The 18,235-nt window shown below is 40.4% G+C and overlaps 1 protein-coding gene across 1 annotated transcript; it reads right to left on the bottom strand.

Annotated features, from left to right (window-relative positions):
* Positions 1-225: 225 nt before the first annotated feature.
* Positions 226-17,607, bottom strand: TXNRD3 (thioredoxin reductase 3). Its single transcript, XM_063411483.1, has 16 exons — positions 17,417-17,607; positions 12,039-12,099; positions 10,316-10,425; positions 10,022-10,135; positions 8,126-8,198; positions 7,132-7,251; positions 6,583-6,725; positions 5,065-5,180; positions 4,731-4,956; positions 4,409-4,501; positions 3,901-3,977; positions 3,198-3,354; positions 2,893-3,000; positions 1,905-2,000; positions 1,570-1,704; positions 226-1,434 (listed from the first exon to the last, which is right to left on the bottom strand). Exons 1-16 carry the CDS (start codon positions 17,540-17,542, stop codon positions 1,372-1,374), a joined length of 1,818 nt encoding a protein of 605 aa, XP_063267553.1. The 5' UTR covers positions 17,543-17,607; the 3' UTR covers positions 226-1,371.
* Positions 17,608-18,235: the final 628 nt, after the last annotated feature.

Genomic DNA, 18,235 nt, shown 5'->3' on the forward strand with positions numbered 1-18,235 from the left:
CTTTCAAGTTTGAACTCACCTAAGTTCAATTCTGTATACATGAACAGAAGCACATTTCATATCTTGAGCAAGCCCCCAGGGATGACAAGACAACTTGTTCATCCATTTAAAAGATTACAATACGCACAGGTTAATAGAGGTTTTAGTACTATATGGGATACACAACATAACTGAAGCCAAATAAAATCTCAACCAAGATAAACCACGAAGTCAGACACAATAGAGTGTTGTATACATTGTTTATTGAACTTCAAATTCCACAGTAGGTCACAGATTAAATAGTTAAAAACTGGTTACTATCATACAATGTTCAGCACAGTCTTTCAAAACAGCTCTTTGGACAAAACTAATAGCCAGGTTCAAGCACAATTCCCCCAGGATAGAATGCTAGGAGTGGAACAAAGCTTCATATTACAAAGAGTACACAACACTACACAAAGCACAGCAGGTCATTGCCCTGGGCTGCCGCATGATTCAGCAACACCTTCTGCCTCCATGGGCAGGCACCTACTGTGTTAGTGAGACAGAGTCTGTCTGCTTTTCTGGGGCTTTAGCATTCCACATAACAGCACAGACATAATTGGGTTTTGTGAGGTTTTAAATTAGAGCTGAAACCAGATTTAAGCAAACTGACATGGTCTTGTGCTTACGCTCTTTAGCCTTGACACACAAGATGCCTACAACTCCAATTCTTATTTTAAAGACATGATGTTACCTGAGGTCAAAAAACTGTGAATGTGAACAACAGTGGCGTCTTAGGTTACTTATTCTGAAGTGCTAGACTGGTTGGGATGGGAGACTAGTGCTTGAACTGCACTGCTCAACACTGCACCCTATTTATGCCATCTTGCCTCAACTGAACGTACAATTAAGTATAACAAAATGCATCAAAAAGATGAATCAGTCAACTGTAAACTGTTGGCAAGAATCACTCAGTTATATATTTGTCTTCTATTTCAAGCATTTGTACAAGACACTGGAACTAGAAGCATCAGCTTTAATTTGTGCAATTTAAGAATTTCCTTCAGGAGGAGTTCAGTCATCCGACTAGACAAGAACCTCCCAGCCTTGCCTGGCAGCCATCAGTTGTTGCTCACCCCGCAAGAAGGTTCCGAGCTACAACGTCAAAAAAGCACCGCAGTGCTAATTCCAAGCAAAGTCAGGATTTACAGTCCAAGATTTCCCTGCTGCATTACTGTTCCCATGTGCAACACAACTCACGCTGAGGAAGCCTCTTGAAGGCACCACTCCCAGCTGCAGCACATACAGTGGTACAGATGCAAACTTTGCTGCAAAGCAGTTGGATGTATTAGAGCTTCCACAGGACCAAGAGTGCACAACATGGAAACATGTAAAACAGCAGGTTTAACCTCAGCAGCCCTTCTGAGTGATGTCCTGTCCAGAAGATTTGGTAATATCCATTGTAGTGAACACCTGTAACAAACCAAAAGAAGAGCTTATTTAACTGTTGTCTGCATCATCATCATCCACCTGACTACTGATCTCTTCTTGGTACAATTGTTTTCAAGAGCAGGTTTTAAATCAGGCTGTGCCTTCCCTCTTTCTTACCTCTGCACAAGTAGGATGAATACCAATTGTTTCATCGAGTAATTCTTTGGTGAGACCACATTTGATTGCAGCAGCAAAACCTTGGGTAACTTCACCAGCATTGGGTCCAAGAACATGCAGTCCTATCACACGATTCTTTAGAACAGATGAGAGAAAAACACGAATTGGTACCAGACAAAGTGTGACAAAAGCTCTCGTGTCTAACTCCCACTGCACTAAACAAGTCATGCAAGCAGAGTTTTTAAGAAAAAATTAACTACTTCAAATAAAGTAGCTCTGCAGTTCTTTCCATTTCAAGAATATCCTCAACATATCCATTCCGGCTTGCTACTTACATTGTCCTGTTTATTGCAGATAATCTTTGCATAACAGGTATTGTTATCTCTGCCTGGCACTGTCCATTCAAGTGGCCAAAACAAAGTGTGATAAACCTGTGACAAAAACAAGAAAAAGAGCGTTAGAATTTCATTGATTCAGTCAGGCACAATTCTACTTTGTACTATCTTTATAAATAGGTGGTTTGACATTTAACGCTCTATATTTTTGTCTATAACAAACTGGACAAGAGCAATTTTTTCCACTCAGCCCATAGAGCCCATCCTCCAAAACTCAGCAGAGGAAGACTTGACTCAAACCATGTAGCTCTGATTTAAATACTTGATAAAAACAGAAACAGCTCCAATATACAGTAGTTGCAAATAAAGAGAAGTGCAGAAAGAGAAGTGCAAAATTAATATCTAGTTACTATAAGTTTAAACCTATTATGCAAAACAGTTAACAGCAGAAGCTCAATAATGTCAAGTGATTTTGAAAGATGTAAGGAATTAAACACAAGGCATGCAAGCAGCTTCATCACAACTCCTCCGAGATGTGCAGAAGACAGAAATTACCATAAAATGGGGAAGCTATTCCCAGTACTCCTATAGACATGTGTTATGGTCAGCAAAAAATAAATTCACAATTCAAGTACAGTGAACCAGCAGAAAATAGTTCATCCCAGGAGTTTGGTACACTTCAGCAATAAAAGCCTTTAATTCATGACAACAAAAAACACTCCTACAGTTCTGCAGCCCTAGTCTGGCCTCCTGAAGTCCAATGCTTCTCAGCCACCTGCAAATAATTATGCACAATTCTAATGGCATTAAGTCCAGTCCTGGGTTTCTGTGAGTCCAGAGACCTTGCTGGTCAGATGAAAACACAGCCACAACAGTTTCACCCACCTAAACTTCTTACCTTGTTAACACTATGCCTTGAGAATAAAGCAGCAAGTCCAGAGAAAAACACCCTCAAGCTACAAGTTAATTGACTCTTGGGTGTTCTTACCTCCAAGTTCTGCTTTCCATATTCATCTATGGCTTTTTCTTCAGGATACCCACAGCTGCCATACTCTAAAGGGGTAAACACTGTTGTTGGTACATTGATATAGTCACACTAAAAATAAAAATAAAAAATATCATATTTAGACTATGTAAGCTCTATACAGCACACAACAGAAAAAGTTATATAAGAACTTCTTTTTTATAAAACACTGGCAGAGCCCACAGATAAGTGGATAAATTAACCCATGTTACTGCAGTTTTGAGGCAAAAGCATAGAAATAAGTTGAAGTTGTATGGTTATAGCTTTACCTTTCTGGAACTACCCCCATACAGCCTTTGGGCCAGCAGTCTCCCTGCCTGAATGGCAACTGGAGTAAGTTCAAGCTTTCCATCCAAGATATCCCCAATTGCATAAACATAAGGCACATTGGTTTGTTCTTCATCATTTACAGGGACTTTCCCATTCCTTTAAAACAAACAGAAGACCACAGAATTCAGCATCACAACTTTCCTTAGATCTCTGCAAAAAACAGGGGAGAAACTCTAGTCTAAGTACTGAGCTCATTTCATTAAATATACTTATGCCTTTTTTACTTCAACTGCAAACCCTTCAGAGCATCAATCACCTCCAACTCTGACACACAGCTGAAGTCTGTATTTAGTGGGCCAGTTCTGACATGAACAACAGTGCCTGGCTGATGACATTCAGGCTACTCAGACATCTTTGGACTCACAATCTTTCACCTGATTATTATATAGCTCTAAGCTTTCAGCAAAATTACCAGCTAGTGCATATTCACTCAGAATAGTTGTTTTACAAAGTACATACTAAAGAAATTAAGTTAATGGTCAATTGTACTCAAATCTAGAACAAAAAGGTTTCAAAGGTTCACATAGTTGCCATATGTAAGAGTGGGAATTAAAAAAACATCAGCATCAAGAGGTATTTTTACAGAGGTAAAAAAACCTAATCCTTGCATTCAGTGGTTTAAGGGAGTTCAACAATACTCACTTCTCATTGATTTTGACACCGATTGTCTGCAAACCAATATTCCTGGTACATGCATCACGACCAATGGCTATCAAAACCTAAAAAAATCCCAAAATTAAATGCAGTAACTTTATGCAAGAGAAGTATAACATGAAGAATTCCCTTGGTCTTTTAGTGAAAAAACTGAAGCATATGAATAAAATTACTTCCAAATTATTTTAAAGAGCCACCAACAACTCACTTCCATGTACAACTTGTTTTAGAGATCCAACAAACAGAAAAGGCAAAAAAACCCCAGAAGCAACAACACTGTTTATATGAACTAAATTCCAGGCACATATAATTCCATCCATTTTGCTGACAGGGTTCAACTAAAGACAAATACTGAATTTTCTCCCTTTTTTTTCTGCCAATAGTTTACATGAACAACTTTTTAAGGAGAAGTTCCCTTCAGGTTTTTCAAGAAAACATATTTCAGTACTTTTCATGTGCATCTATAGCCATTTATTTCAAATCCAGAAATGCTTACAGTGTTATATTCTTCTTCAAGGATTTCTGGTCCCTCAGTAGACTTTGCTGTTACTTTCAGTCTTCCTGGCATTCCTTGCTCCAGCTGCTCAACCTGTGCAAAATTTTGTAAGTTTAGAATGACCCAAAAGCAGCAGAGCTCACTTCCACTGTCATTCAAGCCTTGACCTACTAATCTATCATTCAGCAGTAAAAAAAAGCTCAGTCTCATAAAACATTTATTTGTGCACGGAGCCAAAGCCTTCCCAGACAACACCTGCATTTTACATGTGCTGTTTAAAGTAATGATGTGTTAAGAGAAGAAAGCTGAAGGAAGCACTTGCCTGAACAGGTACAAACTTCCTGATGAACTTCACGCCGTGGGTTTCCATGTAGGCACCGACTTTTTCTGCCATTTCTTGGTCAAAACCCCGCAGAAGAATGGAACGCACCATCACAGTGACATCCAGACCCAGGCCAGCCATAAACCCTGCACACTCCAGAGCCACGTAGGAAGCACCCACAACCAGAGTCTTGCCAGGGCAGTAAGGCAGGGAGAAGAGATCGTCACTGAAAGGAGAAGAATTCTAAGTTACAAGGCTCTTCCAACACAAAGCTTGTTTGTCTTGGCAAACACTAGAGCAGACAAGTTCCATCTTCTGTGCCTTTTCGTCTCACCTTGTAATGCAGAATTCTTTATCTCCAGGGATACCCAGGTATCTTGGCCTTTCTCCTGTTGCCAGGACAAAATTCTCTGCTGTGTGATAGGTTACTTGACCTTTTCTGTTAGTTGCCTATTGAAGAAGATATAATTAAGACAGACATTTTCATATGCTTTAAGATAAAAATTATGTCATCCTTTCCTTAATTATTGTAGGTATGTTTAAAAATCAAGAATAAGCAGTTTGAAAAAGAACTAATGCATTTGGAGATGCCATGCAGGTCACTGAAGAACAGATTTAAACAGCAGACTATCAGGCTTTTCTTCCATTAGAGCACTTAAAATCACTTATTCTTTGAATCCTGCCCATTTTAACTACTAATTTAGATTATTCATAACAACTTGACTTCTGAGTTACAAAAAGCCACAACAAATTAAGGCAACCTCCTTATCTCCCCAATAAAAGGCCAACAGAATGCAAGGGACAGCATAACATGAATTAGTTTTTAGGCTAATGTAAAAATAAAATAAAAGAAAAAAAAATAAAAAAGGTAATCAGTTACATGATTTTAGTTCAGAGGGCCTAAGAAGCAATCTTGTGTGAATTCTAACTAATTTGACCTCTAGAGACCCTTGGTCTTTGGAATTTTCATCCTGCCAATGCATCTCTCCTAAAATCTGACCTTCATTCTTGCCCTTTGTTACTTTTCCATCACAGATGAAGGGAAACTTTCTCCCCATGGAGTCAACAGGTAATTCAGGTTGGAAGGGATCTCAGGAGGTCGTTTAATCCAGCCTTCTCTGGGAAGTCTCTCTGTTCTACTTCATTTATTGATTAAGGACACTTATGTGGCCTGGACACTTGAACAGGTGGTACACAAGGTAAACTGAATTTACTATTATCTTTCAGTGCCGGGTTCTTGGTTTAAAACACAAGTGGTTCAGCCTTGATATTGAAAACAGACAATTACACCCACTGAATGCAACAGTTGCTTTCAATATGCACTTCTAGGTTAACCTTGCCTCAGTATGATCAGTTACAGCAAGATTGCAAGAACAAGCTTTGTCTTGCAAAACTGACACTTTAATTTGTATGCTGATACAGCACAAAGTCTAGCAGAGCTCTTATGCAAGTGCTTAATCTAAATTAAATTTCAATAGTTTTTATGCTTTAATATGAGGATTTTCCAAGTTGCAAAATCATTCAGCTAGAGTTTTCTTTCTTATCCGCCCCTCCTCACTCAGGCTGCTGAAATCAGTCATGAAGGTAGAAACTGAGACCACCTTCCTCTATTCTTACAAGACAGAGGTTTACACATATCCACATCACTCTTACATAACTAGGTTTGCAAACACTGTGGCAGGTACTAAAGTACAATAATTATTTTAATCAGTAACTTCACAAATGAGTTATTAACTTCAGTTGACCGAACTTGGCCATGTCAAGAGGAAGCATTTTTGGTGCTGAATTTAATAAGACAGCTCTAGAACATGAATTTTCCCTCCCAACTAAGTATTTTAAATGTAGAGTATACCTTAATTTTGTGTGGTTCCACAAATTCTCCGTAAGAATTGAGGTATGTCACAGACTTCTCTCTCAAGGACACTCGATAGCCCCAGTTTAAAGAACCAATGTAGTTCTGAATTGCTTCTACCATGGTCTCCCAGTTGTGTTTAACTGAAACAAGACATTAATTTAATATTTAAGGAAATAAAAATGCAATGTGCCCCCTAAAAAAACTTTACTTATTCATTGCATATCATGCTAAAAAACCATCATTATCAGTAATGAGGATACATATTAAGGTCTTGTTCTACTATGTTAATATTTATGTGACTTGTTACTATCGGAACTAGGCCCATTCTAGGAGTTCTGTCATTTATTTCAGTTAATACAGGGAACAAAACACAATTAACTTACAACCCCAAAGGTTTCTATGACTCAAGAAGGAGGATACCTTTTGATTCATCTAAGAAAAGTACTGAACTCTGCCTCTAATTTATTAAGTCCAAAGTGCAAGAATAGTCTTGAGTTCAGCAGGTCATCTGTACAGTCTTGGTCTGCCTCCTGTGTTCTTACCAACCTTGTTCTTCATACTGCCACCCATACTTCCTTGAATCTTGGAGTGCCTGACCCAGAAGTGCTGCTTGATGCATCAGCTTCTTAGGAATGCAGCCTACATTTACACACGTGCCACCAAGTCCTAAGATGGAAAGAACCACATTATTGCTTCCATGAACAGGATTTATGCTTTCCTTACCACATACTTTGTATAATCACTCATATCACTCAGGGGGGTTTGCTATAGTCACACCAGTAACATGAAACTTCTGTTGCAAGGGACATTTGAAAATGCAATGAGCACACTAAGCTTGTATTTGGTGTAAGACATTACTAGACTCACTGACCCAAGACAGGTACAGCATGTCAAACATAGACCTTTGTTATGTACTCCGCAAGGCTCAGATTTTAGTCAGTAAGGTAAAGGTTGTCAAGTAAGCAAGTAAAAAAGCCCAGAGCTCCTACAATTAAGTATCATCTATTACGTGGGATTTGAAATATGCCTGTGTTTGAAATACTATCTACAAGAGCACACTCATTTCTTGACTCAATAGAAGTTTCATTGAAGTTCCTTACTCATTCTCAGCTGCCAGTATCACTAACGAGGTCAGCCAGCAGCTGTCCTTAATTAGGGAAAGGTGAGACACACATAGCCATGGAGTCACTGTTCTAAAGGGAACCTATCAGTTGTCTGCAAAATAGAACTGGATGAACTAAAAGGCAAAATATTCCCACAAACATTAGTATGTGAACATGCACACGCACACACTACCCAGCCATGGTCTGAAAGTGATCAAAGCTAGAAAAACTTTTGACAAAAAAGAGAGTTAGCAATGCCCAAAACAGAACCACCTAGGAAAGCAGCAGGCATGCCAGGAAAATAACTCTTGTTATTTGTGTATCAGAATCACAAGAATTCAGCCTCAATTCCTAAGAACACAAATCCATAATATGTAACATGTCGGTATGTATCACTGGTAGTCAAACATCATCAAATACAAGGTAAAAAACCTTACCCCATGAGGTTCCAAGAGGTGTTGGAACAACATAATCTAATACCATTACTTTCTTTCCCAAGGCAGCAGCTTCCTATAAAAGATGGAGAAGTCTAGTCAGCATTACTGAACCAAGCAAGCCTATCCACTCACTTATGGTCATTATACACTTAGCACTACTAGAAGGCTTCTTTACTACCTTCACTCACTAGTCATTATCATATATGGCTCTTCTATCTCCTTTCCTAGACAAAAACTGAAATCCCTCCAGAACTGACTTTTTTCCAAACTTTGAATAGCTCCTTGCATGTTCAATGCTGCATCCAGATCATCCTATGCTGTCAAAAGCCATGATCTGAAAAGGCATGAGATGGGCTCAGCAGCCTAAGATTCTCTTCTATCTCACCTAAAGAAATATTTAGGCTGTTAGCTCTCCTTTTCTTTCAGAAGGACAGAACTTATTTGGCATGTTCATGGATGGAAAAGAAGGTGAAAAACTGGAGACATTTCAATGGAGCACCACTATGATGTTTAGGGGGCTGGAGCACACCCGTGTGAGAAGGCCAAGGGAATTTGACACATTCAGCCTGGAGAAAAACTAAATTTGGAGGGGACCCAAAAGCAACTTCCCAGTACCTATGAGAAGTACATTAAGATGACTGTTCACAGTGGCCAAGTAGCAAAGGGACAAAAGACAGTGGCTGTAAGTTGAAACAAGAGACTCAGACTGGACATAAGGAACTTCCACACCATGAGGACAATCAAACAGGTTTCCCAGAAAGGCTGTGCCATCCTGGCTTATTTCAAGAGCCAAATGAACAAGTTCCTGTATAATCCTGTGTGACCTCACAGCTGACCTTACTTGGAGCAAGGAGCTTACATTAGATATTCTTCTAATGTCCACTCCAACCTGAATAAGCCTATTCCTCTATCTAAGGAATTACCAGGTACACATTGTTTGATTTGCAAGCACTTTGATCAAATCTTTAGGTGTCTCAAATCTGTTTAAGAACTCCTGCACACCAACTGCAACCCTGGCTCAAACAAAGTTTAGCTGGCTGTCTTGTATTTTGTGACCACTCTGAACAATCTGGCAATTAGCACCAAGTTTACAAATGATGTCCCAGAAGGTACTGTGAGGAAAGATCTGAACATTCTAAAAACACACGATTGGCCAACTGAAGAATTCCACTGTCAGCTTCTCCTGCCTGCCTTGTATTTTCTAAGGAAGGTTGCATGCTTGGCTGTATTGTTCAACAATTGTCAAGGCTGTCAAGAACAGCCTCACCCTGCCCAAAACATAAACTGACACTTTAGGATACTTGGCTGAGAGATGGGAGTGTGTGTCCAAATCCCTTGGGTGGCAGAGAAAACTGAATCCGGATCTCAGGTCCTGAGGCACTCTGATTAGCACAACAGCTAATTGTGTAAGGGCTATACAATCTCAGTTACCCTTACTGAGAAAGCAGCTAAAAAGGGAACTAAAGAGTGAAGCAGCTCTTTGAAGGGAACTGCTGGAAGCACTTAATTTCAGATAACAGGTGATACTGAATCCTAAACTGTCAAAAGGCTTCAAGAGCAGCCCTTAAGTTTTCTAGATTACTGTTTGGAAGTGCCTGTCTATTACACATGCAGAAGAGATAGTTAAAAAAACATTTGGTTCCACCCTCAGCCAGAAAACTAAAACCTGTTATTAGGATCAAGAGGTGAATAGACACTGGCTAGAAATTAGTCCCTTAAACCATTATCCCCTGAGTGAGCACATCACTAGACCACTATTGGTTCATTAATTAACAAGTTGAGCAGTAGTACTCATCAAAATATAGGCTGTTTTACACCAAAATAATTAATAGAGAGATTAACTTTTGAAGAAATTTTACACATCACCTCATTTTTCATACCATTTTCACATCATACCTTAGAACATGCAAGTCCACCTGAGCCACCACCAATAATAATGAGATCATATTCATAGGGTTCTGTAATTTGGTTATCCCCAAGGAGTTTTTGCAGTGATCCATCCTGATAAGCCTGGGAGAGAAAAAGAAAAAAACAGTAAAATTAGCACATGTTTCTGAGCAAACAACTGACAACATTGCCTCCTCTGACCTACGTCACCCAGTCTACTGTGTCTCACAAAATTTAACTACAATTAAACAGTAAATTCACTCAGTCTTGTCAACTTCCAGCTGATTTTTAAAGCCAAGTTACCTGATATGTTGCATCACAGCCACCAATGTGAGTTCCATTCACAAATACATTAGGCACTGTCCTCTGGTTGGTCAGCTCTGCCAATACTTGCTGTATGCTGGCTCCATCATCTAAGAATAAAAGAAATGTGTACTTTATAATCAGATTTCAGGAAGAGAGCTTTTAGAACAATCTGAAGTATTAAAGGTTTGGACTGTGATGCACTGTTGGTCTGCCAAGACAACAATTTTATTATAAACATTTCTATTTGCAGCTTTCCTGGACATAAGCAAGTCTTCAGAAACTACTTCTCAAAGGAGCAGGCCTAAATACAAAAATTAAATTGGTATTTCAAGCCACAATTCTACAGAATGCAGTAATACTGAAGTAGTAAGAGTTGAGCTCTTGTGTTTCAAGGATTTTTATCTGTCTCTGACAGTATCACATTTGGAACTACACAAAAGTTCTTTTCCAGCTATCACAGAAGATCACACAGACACATTTTTTTCATGAGAACTGTCTTATTTTGGAGTATGTTCTGTGCACAGGCACATGATTTTGCCCAGCAGCTTTGTATTGAGACGATGGGTAAGGGAAGTATGAACATGCTTTTCTACTTACCCTAAAGCTACCTTCCTACTTTTTCTACCCACCACACTGTCATAAACTTTCTAGTTTTAAAATTATCATTGCTTGACCTGACGTGTCATCTGAATCATCAGCACCTACACACAGGCTCAATTTGGATCTCTCAGCAGTAAATGTGGGAATGGGAATTCACAGTAATCACTTTGATTAAAATCTTTACATTCCAAGATTGTATCTATTTAGCGTTAGTAATCGGAGCAACTGCAAGGGAAATATATTATTAATTACAAGTAATTCCAGGAAAAAAAGGCAGTGCATTGTACTTTACATATCTTGGGCTATAATTAATTCATAGTATGACAACTTGAATAAAAATAAAGTAACTAAGAAGAGATGAATAAATAGCTACATTTCTCCCAAACATTGCTTAGGCAAACACGCCCCAAAAAACCCCAAACCAAACCAAACAAAAAAACACCACAAAACTTTAATGCCTAAAAAGGCATTAGAACTTTAAAAAAGCATTGGAAACTTAAGTTTTGCACAGAAAAAAATTATAATTGACATCTGAACAGCTTACCAAAAGTGCATTTAAAAGCTTAGTAAGAGCCACATAAGAAACTATTTGTTCCTAAAACTACATTAAAAGCTACATGCATTATGTCTATATACACATAAGCTACTGCACATGTCCTAAAACTAAAGCAGCTTGGACTTTAAGGAAAAAACAACTTGAAACTAGCAGCGGCCAACTTACTGGAATTTACCCTTCCTTGCTGTGACTCAGCACCTTTCCCAAAGAAGGTCACCCATATACCAAGTCAAACATTAACAATTCATCTGAAGCCACAAGAGAAGTAGGAGTAGGAAAAAAATCACAGGCTTTTTCCCCAGAAGTCATAACTCCTTGGAGAGAAATCAGATCTCACATCCTCTGTCACCTGATGATTTTTACAGAGTCAAAGCCTCCAGTTATATTAAAAACACATCCTGTATAAAATATAATTGCCTTTATCTCTGCATATATTAAAATGTATTTTACTTGTTTCACATATCCCCAAATTAATTCAAAACAGCTTAAGTAATCATGTAGAGTCACTGGTTTTTTAGTCACATTAAGCAGCAGCATGTGATACATTTTTTTTCTCCTACTCACCAGTTACATCCAGTTCCAGAGCATAGTACTCCACACGCATGGAGTTGAAGAGTTCCTTCACCTGCAACAGGAACAGACATGGCAGTGCAAAGGTTTCTCAGCTCGGGGTAAAACTTCACTGCTGGACACACACAGGTGGCCTCTAAGGCTCAGTTACTGTGCTCTGAGGCACAGGATCCACACAGCTTTGGTAGTTTGGCACTTCTATGTTTTGCATGTTCCTCACTTAAAGCCAGAACATTTAACCTTCCAATACAAATTCTGTTAACTTAAGAAAAAGCTTCTAGATACAATTTGCTTAGCTCCTGACTTTTCCACCTGTGACATACCAAAAACCATGGAAGTGACAGCCATATAAAACTAGAAAGAAGAGATAAAACAGCAGCAAGGGAGTAGAGGATAACATGCAAAACAAAATGGTGACAGGGAAATAATAATAAAAAAGCTGCAGAAAGAAGTAACCCTTTCCAAATGTACTCAGCACTCAGCTGGGTGTTTTTTTAACCTCAGTTCTGGATGGCCAAAGTGTACCATTACCTGATTCAAATCAGGCAGCCCTATAGAAACAATATTTCTACAGTTACATTTTTTGTTAAACTGGCATGTGAAAATAGCTCTAGCAAGAATCACTGAATGCCTATGGAATGAACACACTTGCCAGCATGGAGTCTGAACATTTTCAACCAGCTTTCTGAGGAACCTCAAATTTATTGACAGAGCTTCACTAAGAGTAGTTGAATCACATCTAGTAAGTTTAAAGATGTCTAACAAATGAGAAATAAAACGTTTTCAATACAGCTGTGATTCACACTGTTACTATGATGAATAATGAGTATTCCAGTGTTTTCTGATAAAGTTCCAGCTTTATGCAGACAAACAAGAAGATTCTGTGTTCTGTACCAACTACAAATTAAGTTTCTTACCACATCATAAATCAGCCATAATATTAAAAAAAAAAGCTTTGCCTCTGTAACTGATTATATTGGTTCTACAGTTTTAGAATAGTGGAAGTTCTAAGGGACCTTTTCAGGCCATCTGCATGAACTCCCTGCTCAAAGCAGAGCCAAATGTGAAGGCTGATGGCATTGCTCAAGCACAGTCCTCTCACTTGGAACATCCACGAGGACAGAGACACCAGAACTTCCCTGGGCCGGCTCAAGGTTTGACCATCCTCACAGTAAAGAACTTCCATCCCACTGGAGTGTCTGTTATTGCAACTTATGTTTGCTGGTTCTTCTTTACTCTGCAACTGAAATAACTGTCTGGTTGTCTTCCCACTTGCCAGTTGAAGGCAGAAAAAAAACCCAAAAAACCCTGGTCAGCCTTATCAAGGTTCAACAAACTGAGCTCCTCCTTCACACATTCAGTGTGTGTGATACTCCAGTCCTCTAACCATCTAGATGACCCTTGAAATTTTTTGTCCTAAGCTCACCATTACCTTCAGGCTTGCTTCCTGGAATGACTACAGCTACAAGCAGAAAGAAAGGGAAACAGCAATGGAATCACTCCAGACCTCCTGCTCTGCATCTGGTAAATGCCATGCAAGATCTAAAAGGCAAAGCTTGAAGTGATTGCTACTAGGAAGTGCTAAGAATGCAGAGGCAAATCAGGAAATTAGCTGCTTGGCTGCTGGTTTAGAGCAGCCTGTTACTGGCAACAGGCAAGCGTTCACTAGTTTTTGTTTTCTTTTTTAAAAAACTCTGCCAAAACATTGCAACAGCACCTGGCAGGAGGGAGGACAGGGCATTACTAAACCAAGAAAGATTACACCCAAGAAAGGACAGATTTAAGGCATTTAGACCACCTTTACTCTCTGCTGAAGATACTCAGTAGAGAGAATAAAAATCAGACAAACATCAGCATCCTAATTAGAAATAACTACTACACTTTACACTTATAAACAAATCATACTTGTGTTGTGCTAATGAAAATGAAAGAAGGATCACAGCAAGTACATGAGCAGTTACAAAATCTTCAATGCAGGCAAGTGATAATAGATTACTTCGGTTTGGAGAAGGAAATGATTAGGAGGAGTAGAAAGATAACACACTAATCATGAGTAACATCTAGATAAGCTGAACAGGAAATGATTTCTCAGAAATACTCACTGGAGCACTCAGCAATAACTGCATTTACCAGAAAACAATTCTGAAATGAAAAGGAAGTAAACCTCCCTAGGGAACACAACCAGAAAGCTTATTGCTATCTGGCATTGTAAAAGCCAGAATTAAAATGAGATCAAAGGAGTTATTAGACCAACTAATAAAAAAGAAGATCCACTGAAAACTTTGACCTCAGTAAAACTAATACAGACTCAGATCAAGAAATTCCTGTGTCACACAGACACCACTGGAAACTTCAGTGGTGCACTGGGATATTTTCTTCCTTATAGCCCAAAGCCAAAACTGTAATTTCTCCAAATGTCTTGGATGGGATACAAGACTGCAGGGTCACTGATATAACCATTTACTTCCCTTCTCACCAATGCAGTGGCCTCAGCTACCTACTAAACCCTTTCAGTTTTCACAAAAAGGGATAGACTAGAAACACTTCTATATATTATTAAACAATAGATAACTCATCTGAAACCAAGAAATTGGTCTAACTTTAGGAAATTCTTCCCAGAGATTCTTTCTGTCACTAAGGTAGCTAAGCAGGTTTGAAATAAGCTTCATACCATAAAATAATAATGGTATGTCCTAGGTCTGCTTTTTCAAGTATCAGCTAACACTCCATAATAGCTACAGTTGAATTGGCCAGAACCTTCTGAGGACAGAGAATGTAATCTGTAATAGCATAAAATAAAACTAATATAACTTGTAAGTTTTATGCAATCACAGCTGTTGCTCTTAAAATTTCAACATATCACAGTGTTCACCCTTGCCATTTTTTCCCACTAAAAACCTACATTTTCTTTATGTATTTCTATCTTACTTATTATCTCTTCTGGATGCTAAGAAACTGAAGAAACAGCCAAGTTAAGTTATGACAAGGAAGTAATTCTACCACCACCCCGTCTCTGCCACTGCCCTGTTAAAGCAGTCGAACAACAAATTGCATTTGCAGAAGAACAACAGCACAATTGCCAAGTCACGCTATTAGCTAACCTGAATACAATCACCTACTTAATTCACTTAGGGAAGTTATTAGCAGTTCTGTTTCTGAAGAAAAGTGCAACTTCGATTTTCTTCTAGTATGGCTACCTCCACTTGAAACAGAGAATTCTTTCCATCTCCAAAATAGGTCCTTTCAGAGCATGAGCACTAAACATCTTTAGTTTTTCAATTAATCCTACCAAAAGCACATTGCTAACAACCATCCACAGTAAAAGACAATATAATGCACACTATTCATATCTAAGAACTCAGAACTATATGATTACAGTCTAAGTATTCAAGCTGTAACTACACTTTCAAATTATATCCACTTCATTAATTCTATAGGCTTGATCAGCTAACAAGAATCCTACATTATTCATTGTTTTCCAATTCCTTTTACTAATTTCTAAGTCTTTGGTAGGAGGGATTGTTAATACCCTTAGTGTTACAGATATCCCTCTGTTTTATCACTTGATGTCTCACGTGAGGCTCCCTTCCTCCATAAACTTTCTCCCTCTAATTCTCCATCTGCAATCTATACCCCGTCTCTCCATTTTCTTTGTTATATTACCTTTCTGTTCCAAGCAGGAAAATAAGCCAAGGAAAGGCTCACTAAGGCAGTGAGCTTTTCTTCCCCCAGCCCTATTTATGACCTGTTTCTTCATAAAAAAATTCATGCAGCGTTTTTCAACTCCCCTTTCTTGAAAGGGCCATGACAGAGGGGCCTCCTATTCACTGTATTCATTCTTCTCCTTTGCAAGATAATAAGTATAATAGTCCTCATATCTGATTGTTTCCCTGAAGCAAGCAATCTGCCTCATGGAGAAACTATGAACAGGGATGAAAAATCTGGAATTTAATTACTGGACCACAATCAAGTCTTTTCTCTCCTTCTTGTCTTAGTCTAGACACCACAAATACATGAAGGAAAAAGGTATAAGGTTTAAAAAGTCACTGTGCCATCATGTGATCTCAGACCCACTGAACTGAGTCCCATGAGCATCAGCATTTACAATCACAAGCATTAAAAGCACAGAGGGCAATACTGACAGACACGGCTAAGTATTTCTCAACGGGCAACTCCTAAGTCCTCAAGAAATGATTTCTCCTCAGCAGAAGACAACACTTTTATCAACTGGACTAGACTGGAGCAATACTCCAACTCTTCAGTTACTGAAACTTCGATTAAGTTGTTAAAAGGATTTGACCTATGCACTATGCTCTGTCTGTCAAAAGGTTCTTAGACAGAAGACATTGTTTTGGTTGATCCTCCCAAACACACAAGTTTCCTTTCTCAAAAATCCCAATTAAGTTGCAAGTGAGACAAGATATATTCAGCTAAGTTTTCTTAAGGGGGTCATAATATCTCTTCCCTCCCCAGACTAAACCCAACCTAGAAGTGGGAATGAGGCTTCTGAGTATTTTCCTGCTTATCAGTTCTACCGAGGAACACCAGGACTTGATCCAACAGTTCTAATTACTTTCTTCCACCATGGCCATATCAAATATGGTAGTGTATGGTTTAAACGAAATTCATAACATACTTTTTGTAAATATCCAGGAAACTCAAGGCCTCCAAACCTTCAGATCCTGTGTGGCCTATGTCCAGTGTGTTGGTATCATAAAATTCTAATGAAGACTTTGAGTTTTTTAATGAGTTTGGCTTACTAATTATAGCCAGCCTGTGAAACTGATGTACAATCAGGGCTAAAAAGATATTTTTCTCTAAACATCACAACTAACCAAAAGTGCTTTTTTCTTTTTTTAACACACACTGCAACCAGGATGTAGAACATATGCAGTTGCTATAGAGTCAACCTTCCTCAAATTTAGAAAGGGCAAAAAACTTAACTCATCCAAGCTGAACACCAATGTGGTACCCAAATTTCCAGCGAGAAAGGAACACAGCCAGCATCCTGAGCTCCAAGAAGTTGTAGAGCTGAGGAACAAGCACACTGTGCAGAACTCGCCACACACCTCCCAGGGTGGCAAAGGGAAAGAACTACCACGAACACATAGATCTTCGCCTGGTTTCAAGCCTGGTACGTGGTTTTCTAGGGCTGGCACGTGGTGCTGGAGCGGGATGGATACAGCGCCACTTCTGCACGCTCCAAACCCCGGCAGCAGCAGCCGCATCTCCACACCGCTTTCCCTCAGCCTCGCTTCCCTGCTCCGTGCCCGGGCCGAGCGGGCGCCCTCGGGGCACAGGTCTGCCCGTGTATCCTTCGGGGGGAGGGCCCGCGAGGGACGGCGCCGAGCGGGCTCTCACCGCCGCCTCACCTTGTTGCAGTAGGGGCAGTAGCTCTTGCTGAAGATCATGACACGGTGGGAAGCGATGAGGGTCCGCACGCGGAGTTTCAGCCCGTCCCAGTCCGGGAGCCGGGTCTGTCCCGGCGGTGGCGCCATGGCGGGTCCGATGCCTTCCCCGCGGCGGCCGCGCTGACCCCCGGCCGCACCCGCCCCTTCCGCAGCGGCCGGCGTGACGAGCCGGACCGACCTATTCGGAGGGAGCGGGGGGGGGAACAACTTGCCAAGGAGAGCTCTCCGCCTGTATTTCAGCCACAAGCACTATGAATCGTTGTAAAATAATAAAAGATCTTTTATACCACAGGAGACAGTGCTACTGTTGCCTAAAGACTACGCAGAGAAAGATAAACTTGCGTTGTTTAAGCCGCTCTCTCCCCTCTGCGAGGGGGCGTGAAGTGAGCCAACAGAAGGCCGGCGGGAGCGCGCATGAGCGCCGGGTGGGCGGTGCCGGGCGGGGTGCGGGCGGTGCCGGGCGGTGCCGCCTCAGCACCGCCTCAGCACCGCCTCAGCGCCCGCCCGGGGCTGGGAGGGCGGATGGTGCTGGGTAGGGCAGCTTTAGCAGGGGATGACGGGGGCTTTATTCTTCACCTTGTCACGGACGGCCCGGCCTCGAGCCGGTGGCGATTTCTCCGGCTTGGAGCGATCGGTCCATGTCCCGGGGCGGCCGCGTTTGGCCTGCCTCGGTGCCCTCTAAGTTAGAACGAAGTGTCGGTGGAAAGCTGCTTCCCCCGTCTGCCTGCACTTGCTCCTTGGGTCTCCTGAACACAGAGGAGAATGGGTACAAGTGGGGCT

Source organism: Prinia subflava, chromosome 14, assembly GCF_021018805.1.
Source record: "Prinia subflava isolate CZ2003 ecotype Zambia chromosome 14, Cam_Psub_1.2, whole genome shotgun sequence".
In the NCBI taxonomy this organism is placed as follows: domain Eukaryota; kingdom Metazoa; phylum Chordata; class Aves; order Passeriformes; family Cisticolidae; genus Prinia; species Prinia subflava.